Consider the following 21,214-nt stretch of genomic DNA (forward strand, 5'->3'; position numbering starts at 1 on the left):
CTTCAACTTCATCACATAACGCCAAGCAGATTTTCAAAGAGATTACACCAATTTACACTGTTCAAAGGTTTATGCACTGTGTAGCTTTCTTCTCTTGGGAATACCTTTTCAAATATCTTTTGCCCACTTTTTCTGTTGAGTTATGTTTTCCTTATTTTAAAATTCTTTCGGTATGTTCTGGAACCCAGGACTCTGTCAAATGCGTGTTCCAAAACTTTGAGTCCAGGGCTGGTGTTGTGGCTCAGTGGTAGAGCACTTGCCTAGCATGAGTAAGGCACTGGGTTCGATTCTCAGCACCACATATAAACAAATAAAATAAAAAGTTCCATCAATAACTAAAAACGAGAATTAGAGTCTATTTGTGCTTTCTCCTCTCCCCCTTTATAGTGTATTTTGATGAACTGAAATTCTCATTTAAGTTTCTTTTTACATTGTCAATTCACCTGTTGTTGATTTTTATGTTTTATAGATAATGTGAGTATAATTTCATTTCATGTTTCACATGAATAAATTATTTCTACCCTATTTTTCCTTTTTTGGTCCCTGGGATTGAACCCAGGGATGCTTAACCACTGAGTCACATCCCTAGCCCTTTTATTTATACATATTTTATTTAGATCAGGCTCTCCTTGAGTTGCTTGGGGCCTCATTAAGTTGCTGAGGCTGGCTTTGAACTCACAATCCTCCTGCCTCAGCCTCCCAGGCCACTGGGATTACAGGCATGCACTACCCACCTGGCTCCTCCTATTTTTCAGCGGGGGGGCCCCCCTTCTCCTGCTGGCCTGTGGTTCTCTGTGATGCACACGATCTGTAGATCCATGTGGATACGTGTCTGGCCTCCCTTTGTTGTTTCTTTAGCCAGTTTGCCTCATCTCGCTTAAGTTGCGCTGTCTTAATTACAACAGCTTTCTGATATGCCTGTGGCAAGTCCTCTTCACAGGCTTTTCTCCTTCAGAACTTAATCTTGTCCAACCTACACCCTTGATGCTGTGTACTGCATCACCCTTGACACTTGAGTCAGTTTTAGAATCAGACTGCCAGGCATATGTTGTAAATGATAGAGTTTTTCTATTTATATATAAATATAAATATACTTCCTTTTTTATTTTTTATTTTTATTTTTTGTTTGTTTTGTTTCTTTTCTCTGTTTGTGTTTACCACTACGCTGCCATCTAAAATATATGAGAGGTCTAATAACTCTGCATAACATTGGGTATTGAAATACTGTCTATACTTCCATTTATTTCAGTCTTTGAAAATATCTCTTAGTAAAGATTTGTAATTTTCTCTATTAAGGCCTTTGCAAGGTATTTTTTTTAAATGTTTATTCTTGGGTTCTTAATATTTTTTGTTGCTTTTAAAGTATTTCTTTAATACAAAATTTTTTATTCGAGCTATTAAGAAAAGGTATTTTCAATAAAATGTTTTCAACAAATAAAAATTAAATCCACAAGTCACACTTTAATTTGGTAATGCATAAATAAATTTAAAAGATTTTCTAGATTCAAACCAACCTTGAATTCCTAGTCATAGAGTATTTTTTCATACATTGCTGTATTTATCTTGCTAATATTTTTCTTCTAGAATTCATTTTTCATCATATTCATAAATGAGACTGGTCTCTAATATTCTTTCCTTATATTATCCCTACCCTTTGATGTCAAGTTTATACTAAATTTATAAAATCAATTGTGGAACAATGCTTATTTTTCTCTAGAAGAATCTGTGTAGTGTTGAAAATTCCTGTTTCTCAAATGTGTGTTAGAACTCATGGATAAAAGCCACGGTTTTTACGGCTTGGGTAGGAAAACCTATCTGCTCATCAACTATCTTTAATAATTTGGTAGTTATGGTTTCTGTTTCTCTAGTATCCATTTTTGCTTGAAAAGAATATATTTTCTCTAACTGTTGGTTGCAGTCTTCTCCATTTGTCCACTGGGCGGAGCTTGTCCAGGACAGATCCTGATCAACTACAGTCACCCATTTTTGTTACCAACTTCCAGGTCTTCTTGCCTGGATCCCCAATACTTAGCCATTGTCTGCTTCTCAGGATTTCCCATTCCACCCTGATGCCTGAGCTCACCTTTGCAGGGCACTGATACCCCCAGGTGTCTGGCTCAGCATCTGACCCTCGTGCATCACTAACGTGACCATCTAGGCCTCACCATGCTCTCCCTGCTGTGGCCTCAGGCCTGGGTGGCTATTTTCTCTTAGTGGTGCCAGATGGGACTCCAAGAATTATGAAACCCAAGAAAAATCAGGATAAAATCTTTCAGAAAATAAATGTGATTAGGAAATTTATTTAAAAAAAAAAAAAAACAACTTCAGGCCAGGTGCACTGGTGCATACCTGTAATCCCAGTGGCTCAGGAGACTGAGGCAGGAGGATTGCAAGTTCAAAACCAGTCTCAGCAATTTAGTGAGGCTTTTAGCAACTCAGCAAGACTCTGTCTCTAACAAAATATTAAAAAAAAGGGCTGGGAATGTGCCTCGGTGGTTCAGCAACCCTGGGTTCAATCTCCAGTACCAAAAAACAAAACAAAAACAAACTCAGAGTTAGTGAAACAGTAATGTCACAAATGGGGGCCACTTACGCAGGGGGACTGTCGCCACAATACTTTCCAATCCTTTTGGCATCATTGACTTCTCCACCATTAAACACAGCCACATAATCATATCGGCAGTAGTTATCTCGCTCCACATCAAACTTTTCAAACTTTAATTCTATAAGCTTTAGAGAAAGCACAACATTAGGAGTGTCAAAAATAGCACTGTTGAATAATCTCAAGTGAAAATTTCCCATTTCCCAGATCTGTAGAATACCATGATTTTTGTTTAAAAAAAAAAAAAAAGCATTGATTCTGTTTCAATAATTCTTGTATCAGGATAGGGTTGGTTTTAGCTCAATGGTAGAGCATTTGCTTAGCATGTGTGAGGCACTGGGTTTGATTCTCAGCACCACATATAAATAAATAAAATAAAGGTCCATCGACAACTAATAAATTTTTTTTGAATACTGATAATTCTTGTCCCAATGTTTGTTATTGAGTCAACAAAACTATGGCATTTTTTTTTTGCTTTCATTGTTAATCATAATAAATGATAATCTCAAACCCTGATCAACCCTGGTCTCAGGAGCTCTGTTTACCTACAGCTACAGAAGTCTGCCACATTAACTCCAACGACACAAAGCTACAGTTGCTTCTGGAGATGTATTCTATAGCACAATAACTACAGTTAACAATGTGTGGTATATCTGAAAATTTCAAGAGTGGATCTTAAATGTTCTCACCACATACCCACAAACACATGTGCACGCCCGCAAGGATAACTATGTGAGATGATAGGTATGTTAATTAGCCTCATGTGGTAACCATTTCACAATGCACACATTTATCAAAACATTATGCTTTATACAGTAAATATACACATCTTTTATTCATCAACTATACCTCAATAAATCTGGGGGTGGGGAGAGAAAACTGAGAAAAATAAAGACTGGATAATTGGGTGTGTGTCAGAGTGGGAAAGGAGACTATATTCTAATTGAATTCATTCTTCTCTGAAAGAAAACCAACAAAAATCAGAAGTATTATCTGGTATATGTCACCTGCATCAGAGCATGGTCTGAAGAGGTTGCATAAAAGCATCGATGCACAGAGTCATTAGGATTCTAAAATGTTTCTTGGTTATTTTGCTCTAGCACCAAGAATAGTGTTAAATTATTCAAGTGGATGGGAAATTTCCATTAGGTAATCAATCATTCCCCTGACAAGCAGATTCTTTAAGAGCACCTCCAACGTGTGAATCCCAGGAAATCTCATGGAATTCACTGACACCATGGACCTCAGACAGCAGTGTCCACTTTTGCTGAGCAGCAGGTGGATAGCAACCCTGTCCATCAACCTCTGGGAAGATAGTGGAAATTAATTCCTATTAATGGGCAATAATTCCTATTTGATAAAGACGACGAGTGAAGATGATAATATCACAAATGCACACAAAGGTAAATTTTAGCTTGGAATATAATTGCCATGCACCTACAAATTTACCTACCTGTAAAGAAGTATTCATCCATGGTGGGAGAATAATGGTTTATTTTAATTGTATTATGATATTTCCTAGGGGTCAAGTAATTTCTCACCAGCAACTATGCTTTTCCATTTAAAAATTAGCTCAGTTTCTTTACTTAGAAATTAGTCATATAAAAACTTATGGACAGAAGATTTAAAATAAGTAAATAAGTAAGAACATAAGGGAGACAAGCTATGAGAAAAGGTGGAGGCAGAATTTTTTTTGCAGTAGAAAAATTCCACAAACTTGCATAGAAATTTTTTAGGATTTAATTTTCCCACTATATTTTTGTCTTTTGGACAGAGCTGCCAGTGGTTTCAAATGCTACAATGATGATGGAAAACTCACCAGCTGAAGCCAAAAGTCACATTAACAAAACTCAAACTCAGACGTTAAATCATCATGGAAGAGAGATGCTGAATTGTAATCTTCAAGTTAATTAAGTTGAAATATTTGGTCAGATTTACAAATGTCACAGAGAAAAGAGTGACCAATGTAATTTCAAGAATTACATAATGGTTTAAATGTTTCAGAAATGTAATTTTAAATGTTATTTTAAACTGTAAAACATTTCAGATGGACTTTGAGACTCTTCCATTATCAAATAAATGACTGTGTTTTTCTTCTAAAAAATAAAACTGAGTTTGGGGATTATGATTAAAATGTGTATGTGTATGTTTATGTGTGTATTTGTGTGTGTGTGCTGAAATCAATGACTTGCAATGGTATACTGGCCTGAATAGTTGTCCATTTTAAAAATAAATATATGGCAAATAATATGTATACAAGTTACATGAAAGATCAGTTTAGAAAAGTTATTTTTTTAAAAAAAAAATCACAATGCTGAGATCATTGTGCCTGGATTAGAGGCTATAATAATGCTTGTTTTTTTTTTTTAAGTTGTTGATGGACCTTTATTTTATTCATTTATTTATATGTGGTGCTGAGAATTGAACCCAGTGCCTCACACATGCTAGGCAAGCACTCTACCACTGAGCTACTATAATACCAACTCTACCACCCAGCCCTATGATAGTGTTTATAATAATAATAATCTTTACCAAGTTAGTTTTAAAATTTTACAAATTTTCATCTATTCCTGTGCCAGGTTCTGCCCTATAATTAATATCTGAAAGTGGTTCCCAAAAAGGACAAAAATTCACATTACCATGAACTAGTAACTACTGGAAAACCACACCTTCTCTATTGATTGTTTTAAAGCAATACCATTTTTGTGCGGAACTTGCACACATTTTATTTTAAATAACACCCAAAACAGCTTAAAGCAGACCAGTCTTCCATGGTGGCATATGGTTCTGTGAAGAGATGAGATGCCTGGCTTTCTGTGAAGCTCACGGACCAGACCGTCTGGCTTGCTTAGTAGGAGGGCCATCAGCAGGGTTTGCCGTGTGAGTGACCAGAGCTCCGAGAGCACATGTTCTGGGGTTTTCTCCTTCTTGCTACCCCTGCTGCTCACACCACCATGCTCAGAACATCTGCTGCAGGTTTAAACAACTTCAAGTGGGGATGGTCCGGCATTTGCATTTTAAAAACTGTTTTGGAAATCATAACTACAGAAATTAAAACCATGACTTTGCAAGTGAAATAGTGCAAAGAAGAATTTTAACCTCCCTCTCCACAGAAAGAAGTACCGGGCCAACAGTACTTATCCTTAGCTCCAAATCAGAGGCTCTTGGGTGGGCTCCTCACATCACCTGGGCAGCTCAAAAATGCACACTTTCTTCACATCTTCAAAGAGCCTCACCTGGTTCTTTGGGGCTATGATGTGCCACACACAGGTGACTCCTGCAGGGTAATCTCGGTCTGGCCAGTTAGGGGTTTTAAAAGAGCCAGAAGGTCTTTCAAGCCGTCCTCCACAGTATTGGTCTCCTGAAGTTATTAAACATGGAAAAAAAAAAGCAAAACACAAGTTTATATTCTATGGTAGATTACAGCAATACAGCCAAGAGGAGATGAGGAATGTGGGGTATCAGGTGACAATACAGTAACCAAGGCAATGGCAGAAGCTCTACAACTTTCTCTTGAAGAAAAAGGTTACAGAGATGATCTGCTGCACACACAGACACACGAGCTGAATAATTTGTGACCTGACAGATCAGCACGAGACGGGGAAGGGATGGAAGCATTTGGTTTTTTTTTTTTTTTTTTTTGGATGAATGAAGAGAAAACATTTGGGCATGTGTACTCATTCAGAAAGCTTCTAGCTCTGGTCTGGGGCTGGGGCTCAGTGGTAGGCACTTGCCTAGCACACAGGAGGCAATGGATTTGATCCTCAGCACCACATAAAAAATAAATAAAATAAAGGTATTGTGTCCATATACAATTAAAAATATTAAAAAGAAATAAAGAAAGCTTCTAGCTCAAAAACTCTCCTGAATTCTAAGAACCTTCAAGGTATGGGTTATTTATTAAATGCCCATGGACAAAATTTTAATTAGTTGATATACACAACTATCATTACTAGAAAACTATATGTGCCATATGTGTGTATACATATATATCTTTAATAATCTTTAAGAATAGTTTTTATTTGTAAAATAAAAAAATATAAACACTCAGCAATGCAGAGAAAGTAAAAAATTACCCCAAATCCTACCACCTGAACTAACCACAATTATTACTCACAATCATTATTTCAAACATCTGATATATGTAATGTACATGTACAGATAGGTTGGCAGAAACAATTTTAGAAAGTTATTTCAATACAAAATTTAAATTTAATTTCACTTGAATTTAATTAGCACATTAAAACTGAATTGAATCTAAAAGAATTTACATACTTTAATAAAATTTTTTTGACACATATAATCATTCTTTTTTTTTTTCCTTGGTGGGATTGAGGATTAAATCTAGGTCCTTGCACATGTTTTGGCACATGCTCTTCCAGCGAGCTCTGTCTCCAACCTGACACAACACAGATACGCATTCTTAAAACAAATATCTAAATTTAAGAAAACATATTATAAAATTCAGTTTGGAATGATTCCTAAGGCTTTTAATTACTGGGAAATTTTAAGCATATACAAAATGAATAGTTAATGTAATGAGCTCCCACACATCCGTCACCTAAATTCAACAACTGTCATTCTTCCACTGTTCCATCTGTATTGATACCCAATCTCCACCACCTGCTTCCCTGTCTCTATTACTGTCACTTCACAAGTTTGGGGAGGTAAATTCACATACTTTGAAATGTAGGAATCTTAGTTATACATGTTTGGAAAATAGATGTATTTTTGTAAGCCACACTCCTACGATAATATAGAATTCATTTCTCACAAAAGTTTGGTATCCCCTCCCAACCTGTCAATTCCTCACAACACTTTACTGAAAATTTTTACCTTAATTTTATCAGAGCCCCATATTCATGGAGTCAGGTAGGGTGCGCTCTTCCAGCCGGCCTTCTCCTGCTTATCATAATTCACTGCTCGATGCTACATTAGTGGTTTGTTCCTTTACATTCTTGAGTGTACTCCATTGTAATGGAAACACGACAATTTGTTCACCCATTTTTCTGTTGATGCTCATTTGGGTTACTTCCAGTTAGGCTACTATAAATGAGGCCACTAAGATTATCTTTGTGGACATGTATTTTCATTTGTCTTGCATAAATACCTAGCAATGCAGCTGCTGGGCCAGGAATAAATATAGATGTTTAGCTTCATAAAAAACTACCAACCCTTCCCCCAGGGGTCTATATCACTTTACACCTCTTCAGGTGAAACACTCTGATTGTTTCACCCACAGGACAGGTAGGTGATGGTATCTCTCTAATTTGCATTTTCCTGATGACTAATGATACAAAGCAATTTTTCAGGTACCTATGGGCCATTTCTACTTCCTTTTGTGAAATGTATGTCCAAGTGTTTTACCCACTTTTATATTTGAGATCTTTATCCTTTTTATTATTGAGTTGTATGAGTTCTTTATATTATTCTGTAGAATGTCTATTCACATTTGTAACTGTCTTTCTATAGAAGATTATGTTTAATTTGGGGGGGGGGGTACCAGGGATTGAATTCAGAGGCCTTGACCATCCCTAGCACTATTTTGTATTTTATAATAGACAGGGTCTCACTGAGTTGCTTAGTGCCTTGGTAAATTTCGAGGTTGGCTTTGAACTAGTGATCATCCTGCCTCCACCTCCCAAGCCACTGGGATTACAGGCGTGTGCCACTGCAACCAGCCTAATTTTAATTTTAATGAAGCTTGCATAATATCTTTTCATCCCTTTACTTTCAATCTATTTGGGTTTTGTATTTTAAGTGCTTTCTCATAGACAACATAGAGTTGGGTCTTGCTTTTGAAACCATTCTAACAACTGGCTGTCTTCTAACTAGAGTATTTAATCCTTTATATTTAATGTCCTGATCATTGTGCTTGGATTAAGCGTGCCACTTCCTATTTGTCTCACCCTCTTTCATTCCAACTGTTCTTCCTTCAGATTTATTTAAGTTATAATAACTTTAGTATTCTATTTTAATCTTTTGGCTTTTAGCTATAACTCTTGCATCTTTAATGGGCATCCTAGAGATTACGATATGCATATTTAATTTACAACAATAATAATAGTACTGTACTTCTTCATGTACTGTGTGTGTGAGTATATAAGCATAGCTCTGTTTTTCTCTCCATCCTTTAGTTGCAAACATATAACATTATATGTTATATATTCCATAATACAGTATTAATTTTTTTTTGTTTTGAACACATACACATGAAGAAATGAAAAGAAAAGAATGCACAGCCTTTTAAATGAATCATTTCCAAGGACCTTCATGCCTTCCATTACCTTCAGGTTACTCTGTGGGGTCATTTCTCTAACCTGGAGAACTCCCTTCACTATTTCTCATGACATGAGTATGAAATGTCTTTCAGATATTTATCGTGTTTATCTACAAACGCTTCTGTTTCACTTTCATTGTTGAAGACGAGCCATTGAATCTGGGTTGACAGTTTTATTCCAGCCCTTCAGGAATGTGGTGACACTGCTTTCTGGACTCCTTTGTTTCTGACTAGGAGAAAGCCTAGGTGCAGCAGCACACACCTGTAATCCCAGAGATTTAGGAGGCTAAGGCAGGAGGTCCACAAGTTCAAAGCCACCCTGGGCAATTTAGCAAGGCTGGGCCTCAGAAGAAAGAGAGCCACCATTTGCACAGTTGTTTTTGTATATCTTTTGGCTTTCTATGATTGAGATTTTATATTTAGATTTCTGCAATTTAAATATGATGTGACTAGGTGTGGCTTCATTTTCATTGATCCCATGCCATTTAGGCTTTGTTGACCTTCTTGGCTCTATAAATTGTTGTTCTTTGCTAAATTTAGTTAGAAAGAAATCATTATTTCTTCAGCTTTTTTCTGCAGTATGATCACTTCTCCTGGGACAAAAATAACAGATATTTTGGACACTTGATATGGTCTTTGAGACTTTTTCTTCTATCTTTTTCCTCCTGGTGCCTCAGCATAGATATCTTCATTTAAACTCACTGACTCTTTTTCTGCCATTTCTAACCTACTTGTTGGCCCATCAGGTAAAATTTAGAATGACAGATTCTGTATCTTCTAGCTCTAGAGTTATCACTTTATTCTTTTTTTTTTATAATTTCTGTTTCTGTTTATTTATTCTACATATGTTTCCCTTTAAGTCCTGAAACAAATTTATAATAGCTCTTTCAAGTGCTTATCTGAGTCATCTTGGGTCCTTTTATTGACTGATCTTTTTTTCCCTGAAACTGCACACACTTTTCTTAATTCATTACATGATTAGGTGCTGGACATTATCAATGATATATTACAATCAAGATTCTGTGCTGTTTCTATGAAAAGCAGTTTTTGCTGCAGCAAGTATTTAACTTGGCTGGAGACAAACTCAGGTCTGTCTTCCTGACAGCAGAAGGCAGCAGTGATCTCTGTTCAGCTCTTGTCTTCCACTTCCGTGCAAGGCCAACCAGGTTCTCTCCTACATGGGAGAGCTGAGCTGTCAATTATTTGGGTGGATTTTACACATATATTTTGTATCTCCTGCGGCACCCTTTTAGGATCTCCTCCCCGGAGTTCTGACTGCTGTGAGCCCTTGATCTGACCCTCTGACACTCAAGTCCATGCTGTCGCACTGCAGTTCAAACTTAGAGCAGACCCAGGAGTGCCCTCAAGTGAAAGGCTGAAAATTTATTAAAGCTTACCTGCCACAGGTACCTTCAGGATTTTACCCTTGGAAATTCCACACGTACTGACATGAAAATATCCCAAGACACAAAATTAAGTAAAATAATACGAATAGATGATCTCCCTATATTCTTAAAGGCTGTTGTAAAAGGACACAAACATAAACACATGGAAAGAGATAGAAACCACTGGCAGGGCTCCTTCTAGAAGGGGCTACGTGGGGGTCAAGGAGTGTGTTTGTGCCTCTGTATGTGAACAGAGAGGTCAGCTTCATGTTTTACTCCACGAATTTCTATACTGGAATTTTTACAAGAATGTATTCAGACTTTTAAGAAGATTTTTTAAAAATGCCATCTTGATGGTTTAGTGGCATTCCCTAGCTCTCTTGTTTGAGCTGCTCTTAAGCTTTAGATAAAGAATAAACATTTATGAAGTGCCAAGAACGGCGCCTGGCCCACGCAGCATGCAGTCAAGGTGAGCTGCCCTTACTGTCGTCATGGCCACGGAGTAGAAACCGTACCTCTTTCATTTGGTTCAGCAGCAGAGAACATGGCCATGAAGCCATTGCCGGCGGTGTTGGCATCAGAGATCATCTGCACCATCATCTTGTTGCCGCTGGACACCAGGGCTCCAGGTCGGAAGGTGCCGCAGAAGCGCCCGATGCGCTGGCCGTTGGCGTGGCCATTGTACACGTCCACGAAGTCATAGCGGCACAGGTTGTCACTCTCGAGGTCTATGAATCGGAAATTAAGGACGACGACTTTTCCCTCTGGAACCTGCGGAGAAGAAGGGCCAAATGGAAAACTGTCATGAAAAAAGAGTCTGAGGCCTTGGCAAGTACCCAAGCCCAGAGTGGACAGATAGCAGCATAATTCCAGGCTGCGATGCCACACAGTGGCAGGGTACCTGCCCTGCATGCCCACTGAAGTCCCCAAGAAGATGCTTTTTCTTCTCTCAAATCTGAAGTAAGCCAGGGAAAATTTTCTAGCATACAGCATTCTTAATAAAACATGAGTACTTTATTTTTTGGCAATTTCAATATTTACCAGGGTGTACAATCTTATACTTTTAACAATTTGTTTCCACAAAGCTGCAAATTACTGGCTCAGTCTTATTGATAAGTCATTGCTTACAAAGAATATTCCTTCTAATGGACCCCAGTAGGTACTGAAATATTCTAGAATACCATGGCACCCAGACAGTCTGCTTGGCAAAGAAGCATCTGAAACAGCACTTCTTACAAATATGACAAAGGGATAATCTCAAAATCTGGACCAACATTTGTACAGATTGAATTAACTGAGTAATAACAGAATCATCCCTTCTTCAAGTGAGTTTTATGAAATTTTATTTATTTTCCAGGTGAAAATTTTACACACAAGGCAGACTTAAAATACAATGCACTAGTGACTAAAAAGATAACCTCTCACTTTCTCATCAGCTTTTCTTCACTATAATGACCCCCACAAAATTCTTGTGATACATCCTTCTTCATTCTCTAAGTAGAAAAAGAAGACTACAAAAAGACTATAAATAGGGGCTGGGGATGTGGCTCAAGCGGCAGCACGCTGGCCTGGCATGCGTGGGGCGCTGGGTTCGATCCTCAGCACCGCCTAAAAATAAAATAAAGATGTTGTGTTCACCCAAAACTAAAAAATAAATATTAAAAAATTCTCTCTCTCTCTCTAAAAAAAAAAGCTATAAATAAATAAATACATACCAAAATAAATAGCTACAGAAGCATTTGGTAGGATTCTCAAGTTATGGAAGTCCCATCCCTTCCCAGATCACACCATTTTGTAATGTCTTCCTTCCCCTTGCTCAATTATAAAGTCTTGATCACATTTGTTTGACCCTTTCAATTAGATGACGTCTCCACTGGATAGTGTTAAGATTTTGGTTCTGTAGAAACTTCCTTATGACACAACAAAGAGCAGCAGCTAAACACACACACACACACACACAAAACCCAAACTGATTGATTTATATTCATCTAAAGTAACTGAGACTTAAGGGTAAAGAGATACTGTTAACATTAGCACAGCTTCCTTATGTCCCCGAGTTCAGTGCCAGGAATTTGTTTTTTTCTAAATAACAGGAAGTGTTTCCAGCACTATTTGCTTTCTCTCTTTCTCTCACACACACTTACACATACACATACACACAAACACACACACACCATGGTGCAAACTGTATCTGAGTAATAAAATGCTTTGCCATGATTTATTTTAATAGCTAAAAGCTTATCTTAATGATGCAAATATCAGAAGCTCCAAAGCTACCACCTAGAAGCTGACAGCAGAAAAGCACCTGATTTGTATACAGAGCTCCCTGCTGCAGGTCCTAGTTTGCTGTTGCTGTTGTTTTGCGTGTAACCTCTACCCGGTGACCAGAAATCTATCAAAAGGTGATGCCACATCTAAAAGCTTAAATATCAGAAAGTTCCCTAGGCATCACTGAAAAAAAAAATCCCAGCCATGAAAAAAAAATTCCAATCTGTTTCATTGTTGCATGAATAAGAGTAGTGGTGTAGATGTAGGGAGGGCAGCTGGCAGCTAGGGAGCATGGAGAAATCTCCCCAGTGAATGGACATAGGAAAGGGAAGAGGGCAAGGAATAGGTAGAGCCTGGGGACACTGTAGAGTCCTCAGCTCTGTGAGATGAGGCAGAGCCACATCAGAGACTGAGCCCCAGAGGGTGCTACCTGCGCTGCAGAAATGCCCGCCCAGCTCGGGAGGCAGAAAGGGTGGCCTGAGGCTGGGCTGAGTGGGGAGGAAGGTGAACACCCAGGAAGACCAGAGGGCTCAGTGCCCCGGGGGGTTAGCAACCAGAGGTGGCTGCTGACTCTCAGAGGCTGCTTGGGTGTCATGGAAGGGATGAAGCCTGATAAGAGAAGGACTGAGAGAAGGGCAGGGTGGGGGGATCTGCGATGATGAAGATGGACAACCTTTCAAGGGGTTTTGCTGTCTCGAAGAACACAGAGACAGGAGGGAAGGGGGAAGGAGAGGTGGGACAGGTTCACGGGGACCTGCAGTGGGACGAGCTCAGGAAAGCTCATTGGCACGATGATGGGAGTGAGAGGAACTCAGAAGCCAGAGGGGAGGACGCTGGGAGACTCTGGAGCAGGCTCAGGACGGGAGGAGTGGCAGGGGCAGAAGCAGGGTCGGCTGGGCCCCCAGGCCTGGACGGGGAAGCAGGCAGGCAGGGTGGTGGGTGACAGGGCGAGAGCATATGGTTTTTGTTTTTTATTTTTTTTTCCTGACTGCTTTTGTTTTCTTGGTGAAAAGGAAAATAAGGTCATCAGCAGCAAGTACAGATGGCAGACAGCCTGCGGGAGTTTGGGACCAGAGGAGAAGGCATGGGAAAGAAAGGCAGCAAAAATAAAATAAAAACGGGCTGGGATGTGGCTCAGTGGTTAAGTGCCCCTGAGTTCAATCCCTGGTACATAAAAAAAAAAAAAAAAAGGAAGAGGAGGAGGAGGGGGAAGGGGAGGAGAAAGGGGAGAAAGAAGGGAGAGGGGGAGGGGAGGGAAGGGAGAGGGGAGAGGGAAAGAAGGGAGGGGCAGGAGGGTAGTGGATGTAGCCAAGGAGTGACCATCAAAGCAGACTGTGGAATCTGTTAGGCGCAGAAAAGAACCTAGACTGTTGGGAGGTGAGGATAAAATGGCAGTGTAAGTGGGAGGCTGAGGAGAGACGGAGGGAGGGGGACCCAAGAGGATCACCCACAGACACTGAAATCACAACCAACTACAAAAGGAAGAGTGTGGAAGGCAGTGACTGTAAACCAGGAGCTGACGTTGGCAAGAATGAGGAGGACTGTCCCTGGGCCTTTAGAAGGGCACCGAAGGGTCTGTTCCACTGGTAAGTTCTCCATTTTTACATGGTGCTCAGGTGTTTTAGTCAGCTTTTGCTTCGCTGTGACCAACAATGTACTGGAGGAAAAGTTTATTTGGGGCTCACAGTTTCAGAGACTCAGTCCATGGTCAGTTGGGTTAGTTGCTCTGGGTTCAGGTGGGGCAGAACATCATGACAGAAGGACACGGCAGAGAAGATGATAGCCCGGAAGAGAGGGAGAGAGCTCCACTCACCAAACCCCAAAGGCACACCCCCAGTGACCCACCTCCTCCAGCAACACACTGTCTACAGTTACCATCCAATTAATCCATATTAGTGGATTAACCCACCGATTAGGTGATAGCTCTTATAATCCTTTCACTTTTTAATGTTCTTGCATTGACCCACTCATGAACTTTTGGGGCACACCTCATATCTAAATCATAACATCTGGGAACACTGCTCATTCTGTCTTGTGGTCAGGTGCTGAAAAGGACAACAGGCCTTTCTTCCAACAGGATGAATTACTCATTCCCAAAGTTCTTTATGTGCTCTCATTTCAATGAAGAGTTGAGGTTTCTCTAGAAATGAGGCACAGATATGTTCAGCAATAGAAAATGGGTTACCTCACTGCAATTCTGTGCACCTGTTGATCCCAACAATCCTGACAAACGTTCCTCTGTAACAGCCTCAGTGATCCGCACCACTATGGGTCTATAGTAACCAGAGATGTCATCGTGGATTGAAGGCCAAAGAGAAATTTTATTATAAATGGAAAGACATGCTGCTGTGAACCTTTTCAATATAATACAATGTCTGCTCTTCATTTTCTATATGAGCAGTGAAGGTTCATTTTTATAGAAGCATCAAACTGCATCTCAAATCCTGTTGGCAAACTTTGATGAGAGTTCCTGATTGCCATTTGAAAGGACTCTGGAAAGCTTGTTCTTGAAGACAAACCTTCCACTTGACAAAGTTAATCTATATTCTTGATTTTTTTTTGATAAGGATATTTTTAAAATACAGGAAGATACATTAAATAATGTTCACAAGTACCCAAATACCAACCATCCAGAATTGACTTCTGTTAAATTTTTGTCAACTCATTTTTCATCTCCTTTAATAAAAATAAATAAAACATTTAGGATAAAAATGACGTGTCCTCATCCCAGGCCTCATTTCTTCCTCCTTTCTCAGAGCAACCACTGTCCCCAACTCACTGGGTGTCCTTCCCTGCCATTCAAAACATCCGATACACATGGATATGTGTAGATGCAAAATATACAGTTGTGTTTTTCAATGTTTTAAAAATTAATGAAAATAGCTGTCCACAGTGTTCTACAACCTGAGCATCTTTGAATTTTCTGGATGAGAAAGAAGAGAAAAGGGGAAAGATAAAAATCAAACTTAAAAGACACAGGACTTTCACAAGCTCTTCCTTTGACCAGGAACATGTGCCTACTTCTGCCCTTCTCTCACTCATGCTTAGGGTCTCAGGTCCAGGATCATGCCTTCCTGGAGACATTCCCACATGCCCCCCAAGGATGGGCTCTGCCCAGTTGGCAGCCCATCCGCCAGGCCTCTGAGCCTGGGAAGGCTCAGCCCACTTACTCACTGTGAAGATGGAGCCCCAGGAGGCAAAGACCTCTCCTGCCTCACTCAATGTGACAGCCCCAGCCCTAGCAGAGCTCATGGTCCCAAGAAGATTCAACATCAGAAGCACTTGTTAAACAAATGACTCCACCAGGTACTAAGTGAAACATAGCTTCTTTGTACAAATCATAGACAGGTCCCTCCCCAACAACTCCCTGCTCCCTCTTTACATTTCCTGCCCTGCCTGTGGCACAGCGCCAGGAGACCACTCTCCTTTCTAAGTCAGTCTTCACAAAACCAAGACACCTATCTTTTTTGAAACTTTATATTTCAAATCTTCTGTAACTGCTAACACTCAACACAAAAACTCAGTGAGCACGCTTTTTTGATGGCAATTAGATGAAGCTACTATTTAGGGAGTTTGTATTGACCAGGGGATTCATTATCTGCCTGTAGGAAAACAACCCTCTGTCCTGTGCTTTTTCCTATCAGCAGCTGGCTCATGTAGGCTAAAGCCTAGGGCTGCAGCCATGACCTCAGCTCACCTGCAGCTCCTGGGACGTCCTTTCGGTCACAGGCGAAGGTGCCAAGTCTGTCCATGCTGGGGTTCCTGCCAGCAAATGCGGGAACTGCATTTTAAGCTGATGGTTTGCATTTCCAGGACACTAAGAGCTAAATGCAAGTATGAGTCTAGCTTCATTTTGTGGAGGAGTCCATTGCTGCAGAAATGAGAGGGTTCCATGTATCTGTAGCTTTTCTTCTCCCCAATGTGTTAGTTACTACTTTGAGCAAAAAGATCTGTTTTTGCAGCATATCTCATTTTTTTAAAATCATTGTTTTTATCTTCTAAGATCTACCTTTTCTACAAACAGACCTTTGCTAACTGATGTTCTAAAATGCAGAACATTTTAGTTTATTTGCAAAAAGCCCAAGAGGCACCCAAGCTCAGGGTCACCTTGCACACATCGCCCCAAAGGTAAGCCAGAAAAATTTATGTGAAAATTATGTATAAATATTTGGCTCTCTTCCAAGAGGAGGATAACTCAGAAGCTTACAAGGCCTTATTTATGTGGGCATTTCAATACTACCCTTTTTAAGAGAAAGTCTGTACATGTTTAGAAAACAAAACATGTAATTAGTGGAAATAACACGTGATATTATGAGCCAGGTGTGGGGGTGCACACCTGTAATCCCAGCAACTTGGAAGGCTGAGACAGGAGGATTTCAAGTTCGGGCCAGCCTCAGCAACTTAGCAAGACCCTGTCATTCATAGATAGATAGATAGATCTGGGAAGGTACCTCAGTGGTAAACTGCCCCTGGGTTCAATCCCCAGCACCAAAAAAGAAAAATGAAAAAAAAAAATGATGTTATAAGCATTTTCTTTGGTTGTCAGGAATTTCACCCAAAAATTTTTTTACTAGCTTGATGTCAAGAAGGAGGAAGGGAACCCCATCCACATCAAGTTCAGGCCACATGCCACCGTGAAGATTCAGTCACTGCCCTGCTGAAAACCACCCAAGACTCTCCCACTACACTTGGAACAAGATTCCCATCTTAATTATAATGCTTACACTTGGCAAGATGTGTCTCAGATGCCAGGTATTTTTCTAAGTATTGGACACATAATACTTCATATAACCCATTTCAGCAATCTTATGCAAGTGATATTATTATCCGCCCAGAAACTGAGGTACAGAGAGGTAAAGACCCTGCATGACATGATCCCTATCTCTCATCTTTCCCCTTCATACAGTCTGGTCCCTATGCTTGATACTCCCTTCTCCCTCATATTCAAGTGTCTGACTCCACCTCACTGTTGAAATCTCAGCTCAAGGGTTACCTCTTCAAAGGTGCCTATTCTGAGCCACTCACTTATCACACACATCACATAGCCGAGACATTTCTTTCTGATTATTTATCATTCATCTCATCACTGGAATGTAAGCTGCAGAGAGCAGAGTTTTTCCACATCTGGTCCAGTGCTAGACTGTTACAGATGCTCAAAAAATATTCATTGACTGGATCCTTATAATCTTAAAAAAAAAAGTGGTACAGGCCACACCACCTGCTGCTAGCACATACATTTATATAAGAATGTAAAATCAAATGGGCAGGACAAGCATCATCAGCACCCTTCTAGGAAGAAGAAACGGCTCAGAGCAGCCACAATGATTTGCCCACAGCCACCCAGTGAGTTAGTGGCAGAGATCAGGACTTGCACCTGCCTGTGTTTTCTGTGACCTGGCTCTGGCTGAGCCCAAGGAAATGCTCCCAAACCTCATTTCATCTCCTGGCCACACAGAAGCCAGCATTTCCTGGCCTCCTTTGCAGTTAGGCTGAGGCCAGGTGACTGGGTTCTGGCCAGTGGAATGTAGAAGGGAGTGATGTCCCAGCTCCAGGCACAGCCCAAGGAACACCCTGAACATCCTCTGGAGGTCTTTCTTGCTCTAAGGAGAGGAGCTGGTTGAGGAGCAGGAGGGTCCAGGAAACTGCAGACTCCACACAGGGAAGGAGTTTATGATTGAAGGACAGCCCGAAATTGCACAGGACTGTGAAGAAATAGGCATTCACTGTCCTGGCCCCTGAGATTTAGGGGCTTGTCTGTTCGAGAAGCTTTGCACTCTGTTAATTACCCAGACAGTGACATTCCCCCGTTATTCTTACACAGTGTCTCTGAGACAGACAGCTGTCGTCTTTGTTGTTTTTGGTGCTACAAGTTCTATATGAATCAGTGTGATATACCATCACATCAGTCATGGAGGTGACAACTTTGCCTGACTGTTGACAGCTTGGAGTACACTTGGCAAGATGAATTCAGTTCAAGGCACCTATCTTTGGAGTGGACCGGGACAATTTGGAGCAATCACAAAAGTGAGAAAATTTCAGAATCATCAAGATACATGGTGTTTGTCAGTTTTCCCATCACTGTGACAAAGTACCTGAGACAGTTCACTAATAAAGGAGGAAAGGTTATTTGGGCTCTTGTTTTCAGAGGTTTCAGTCCATTGTTGGTTGGCTCTACTGCTTTGGGACCTGTGATGACACATTACATCATGGTGGACAGCACGCGGCAGAGCAAAGCTGGACACCTCAAGGCAACCAGGACACAAAAGATAGAGGAAGGGGGTAGGGTCTCGACATCCCCTTCAAGGGCACATTCCCAATGACCTAACTTCAATAGGCCCCATTTCCTAGAGGTTCCAAGACCTCCAGTGGTGACATGGGCTGGGGTCCAAGCCTTCAGCACATGGGCCTTTGGGAGACATTCAAGATCCAAACTCTAACATACATGGTGTACTTTCAATGTCCCTGCCAAGACATTCATCCCTATGCCATCACCATGACCACCCGTGACTCTGCTATCTGAGCCTGGTGAGCTGGCCGAGAGGTACCCAGTAGCCATAGTGCTTCTTAAACTGAGAAGAGAGATGGGTCTTGACTTGGCTGTGAAATCAACAGAGATAGGCTTCATATAACGCCTCTGCTACAAATGCTTTCCAAGGGTGAAGGGAAAAAAATGTCCTGGAGGAGATAATAGCAGTGGTCCTGCCTTATGGGGCTGCAAGGCCGACTAAACTCAAGTTTGCCAAGAGAAATAGAGGAGCAAAGCAGAACCAGAGTAACAGGAACTCTAAGTGCCGACAGGTAGGATGGGGACATGGGCAACCATGGAAGGGACTACAGCTTAGGTTCTGGAGCATTAAATAAGGGGCATTCCTTTTCACAGGGGCTTCTCTTGTCACTGTCACTAGGACCCCAGGGTGGATATAAGTGATAGCTTTGAGTAAGTTGAGCACTCATCATGCACTTTCTTGAGAACTGGAAATTCACTGTCTAAACCGTTAAACGTGATCTTTATTTTTAGCTGTTTGCTCCTGCAAAGGTTTCCTGCAAAATAAAAGCATGACCAAAGAATCAAACAAAGAGCTGTAGATTTATAACGAGCAATCAATTAAAAAAAAAAAAAAAAAACGCTCCAGCGAGAGCTTTCAGGTTCTCTGTTCTCCGGCAGGACAGCCTCCTTTTCCCAGCATGCACTGCATCTACACCAAAGCTGTGCTGTCCCAAGATTCCCACCAAACCAGCCAAGCATACCCTGGTGGCTTCATGTGTTTCACCAACCATGACTCCCACCGTGGCACTGGTACCTCAAGTGGCAGACAGGAGCAGCAGCATTAATTACAGTCCCTCTGCTACCCAAGACTGGCTGCCCCTTGCAGCTAAGCCTAGGATGTCAGGAAAGGGTGGGGAGAGACTCCATGCTTGCTTATCTTTTGCATTTAACCCCACGTTGGAAAGAGCACTCAGCACTGCGCATCTGTGCCTGACACGTCTACACGAGACCACCACAGAAGACAGAAGTACAAGATGAAGCTCTACCAAATGCATCCTGGATTATTCTAAATCAAGTATTAAAGAGTAATGTTTCTCCTGGGCGCAGTGGCACACACCTATAATCTCAGCGGCTCAGGGGGCTAAGGCAGGAGGATCACAAGTTCAAAGCCAGCCTCAGCAAAAGTGAGGTGCTAAGCAACTCAGTGAGATCCTGTCCCTAAATAAAATACAAAATAGGGCTGGGGATGTGGCTCAGTGGTTGAGTTGACCTAAGCAACTTAGCGAGACTCTGTCTCAAAATAAAAAATAAAAAGGGCTGGGGATGTGGCTCAGTGGTTAAGCATCCCTGGTACCAAAAAAAAAAAAAAAAAAAAATGCTTGCTCATATGCCAGTCCCTCAATCCATGTATACAGGATCATACTTATTTTTTTAAGTTGTAGGTGGGCACAATACCTTTATTTTATTTATTTATATGTTGTACTGAGGATCGAACCCAGGGCCTTACATGTGCTAGGTGAGTGCTCTGCCACTGAGCCACAACCCCAGCCCAGGATTATAATTTTTTTAAAGTAAGGATACTAATTTCTTTTAGTTGCGTTTCATGACTGCAGATAGGTCATAAAAATCAAAATTAGTCAATTTCTCCACATCTTCCAAAAAAAAAATGGAACAAAGTCCTTAAGTCACTTTAGGACATTCTTTCAATTCTCCAAAAGTTGTCAACATGAGTTAATCCAAAACAGGATAAACATGACTTGTAGAGATTTCCAGAGGAAAAAGTGTCCCCACCCTCAACTACTAGTCCCTGTTGTCTGACAGCGATCTTAAGGGCAACAGATATAACAGCCAGAGGAGCCCTGTGCTAGTGAGAGCCATTTTGTCACGTGCAGCACTTGTGTCTTCTTAATGACGTGTCTAGTTTTTTTTCCAAAAACTTTTTTTTAAATAAGATACAGCTGATTTCTGTTCAATGGCTTAAAGAAAAAAAAAAAAAACTAAAATTGGCATTCTTAAGAAAAGATTTCTGTAATCTGGAATTTCATCAAGATAAATCTGTAATGAATCGGGAGCACAAAACTATACTGATATTTTACTAAGAATGAAACAAGAAGCCTGTCCCTTCTGGGATGAGAGAAATCAGTCAGGTAATAAACACATATATAACAGAACAGAGGCACATGGGAGCCCAG

At 40.6% G+C, this 21,214-nt stretch overlaps 1 protein-coding gene across 1 annotated transcript in view; it reads right to left on the bottom strand.

The window, feature by feature from the left end:
* The window catches only part of PCOLCE2 (procollagen C-endopeptidase enhancer 2), a 55,122-nt gene that overhangs the window by 12,854 nt on the left and 21,054 nt on the right, over positions 1–21,214 (bottom strand). Inside the window, exons 3-5 of the mRNA XM_081300721.1 lie at positions 10,783–11,038; positions 5,839–5,963; positions 2,594–2,730 (exon numbers count right to left, since the gene is read on the bottom strand). Coding sequence (XP_081156847.1) covers positions 2,594–2,730; positions 5,839–5,963; positions 10,783–11,038 — 518 coding nt within the window. The remainder of the gene's footprint in view (positions 1–2,593; positions 2,731–5,838; positions 5,964–10,782; positions 11,039–21,214) is intronic.

Source organism: Spermophilus citellus (assembly GCF_964194105.1).
Source record: "Spermophilus citellus genome assembly, chromosome: 7".
NCBI classification, from domain to species: Eukaryota; Metazoa; Chordata; class Mammalia; order Rodentia; family Sciuridae; genus Spermophilus; species Spermophilus citellus.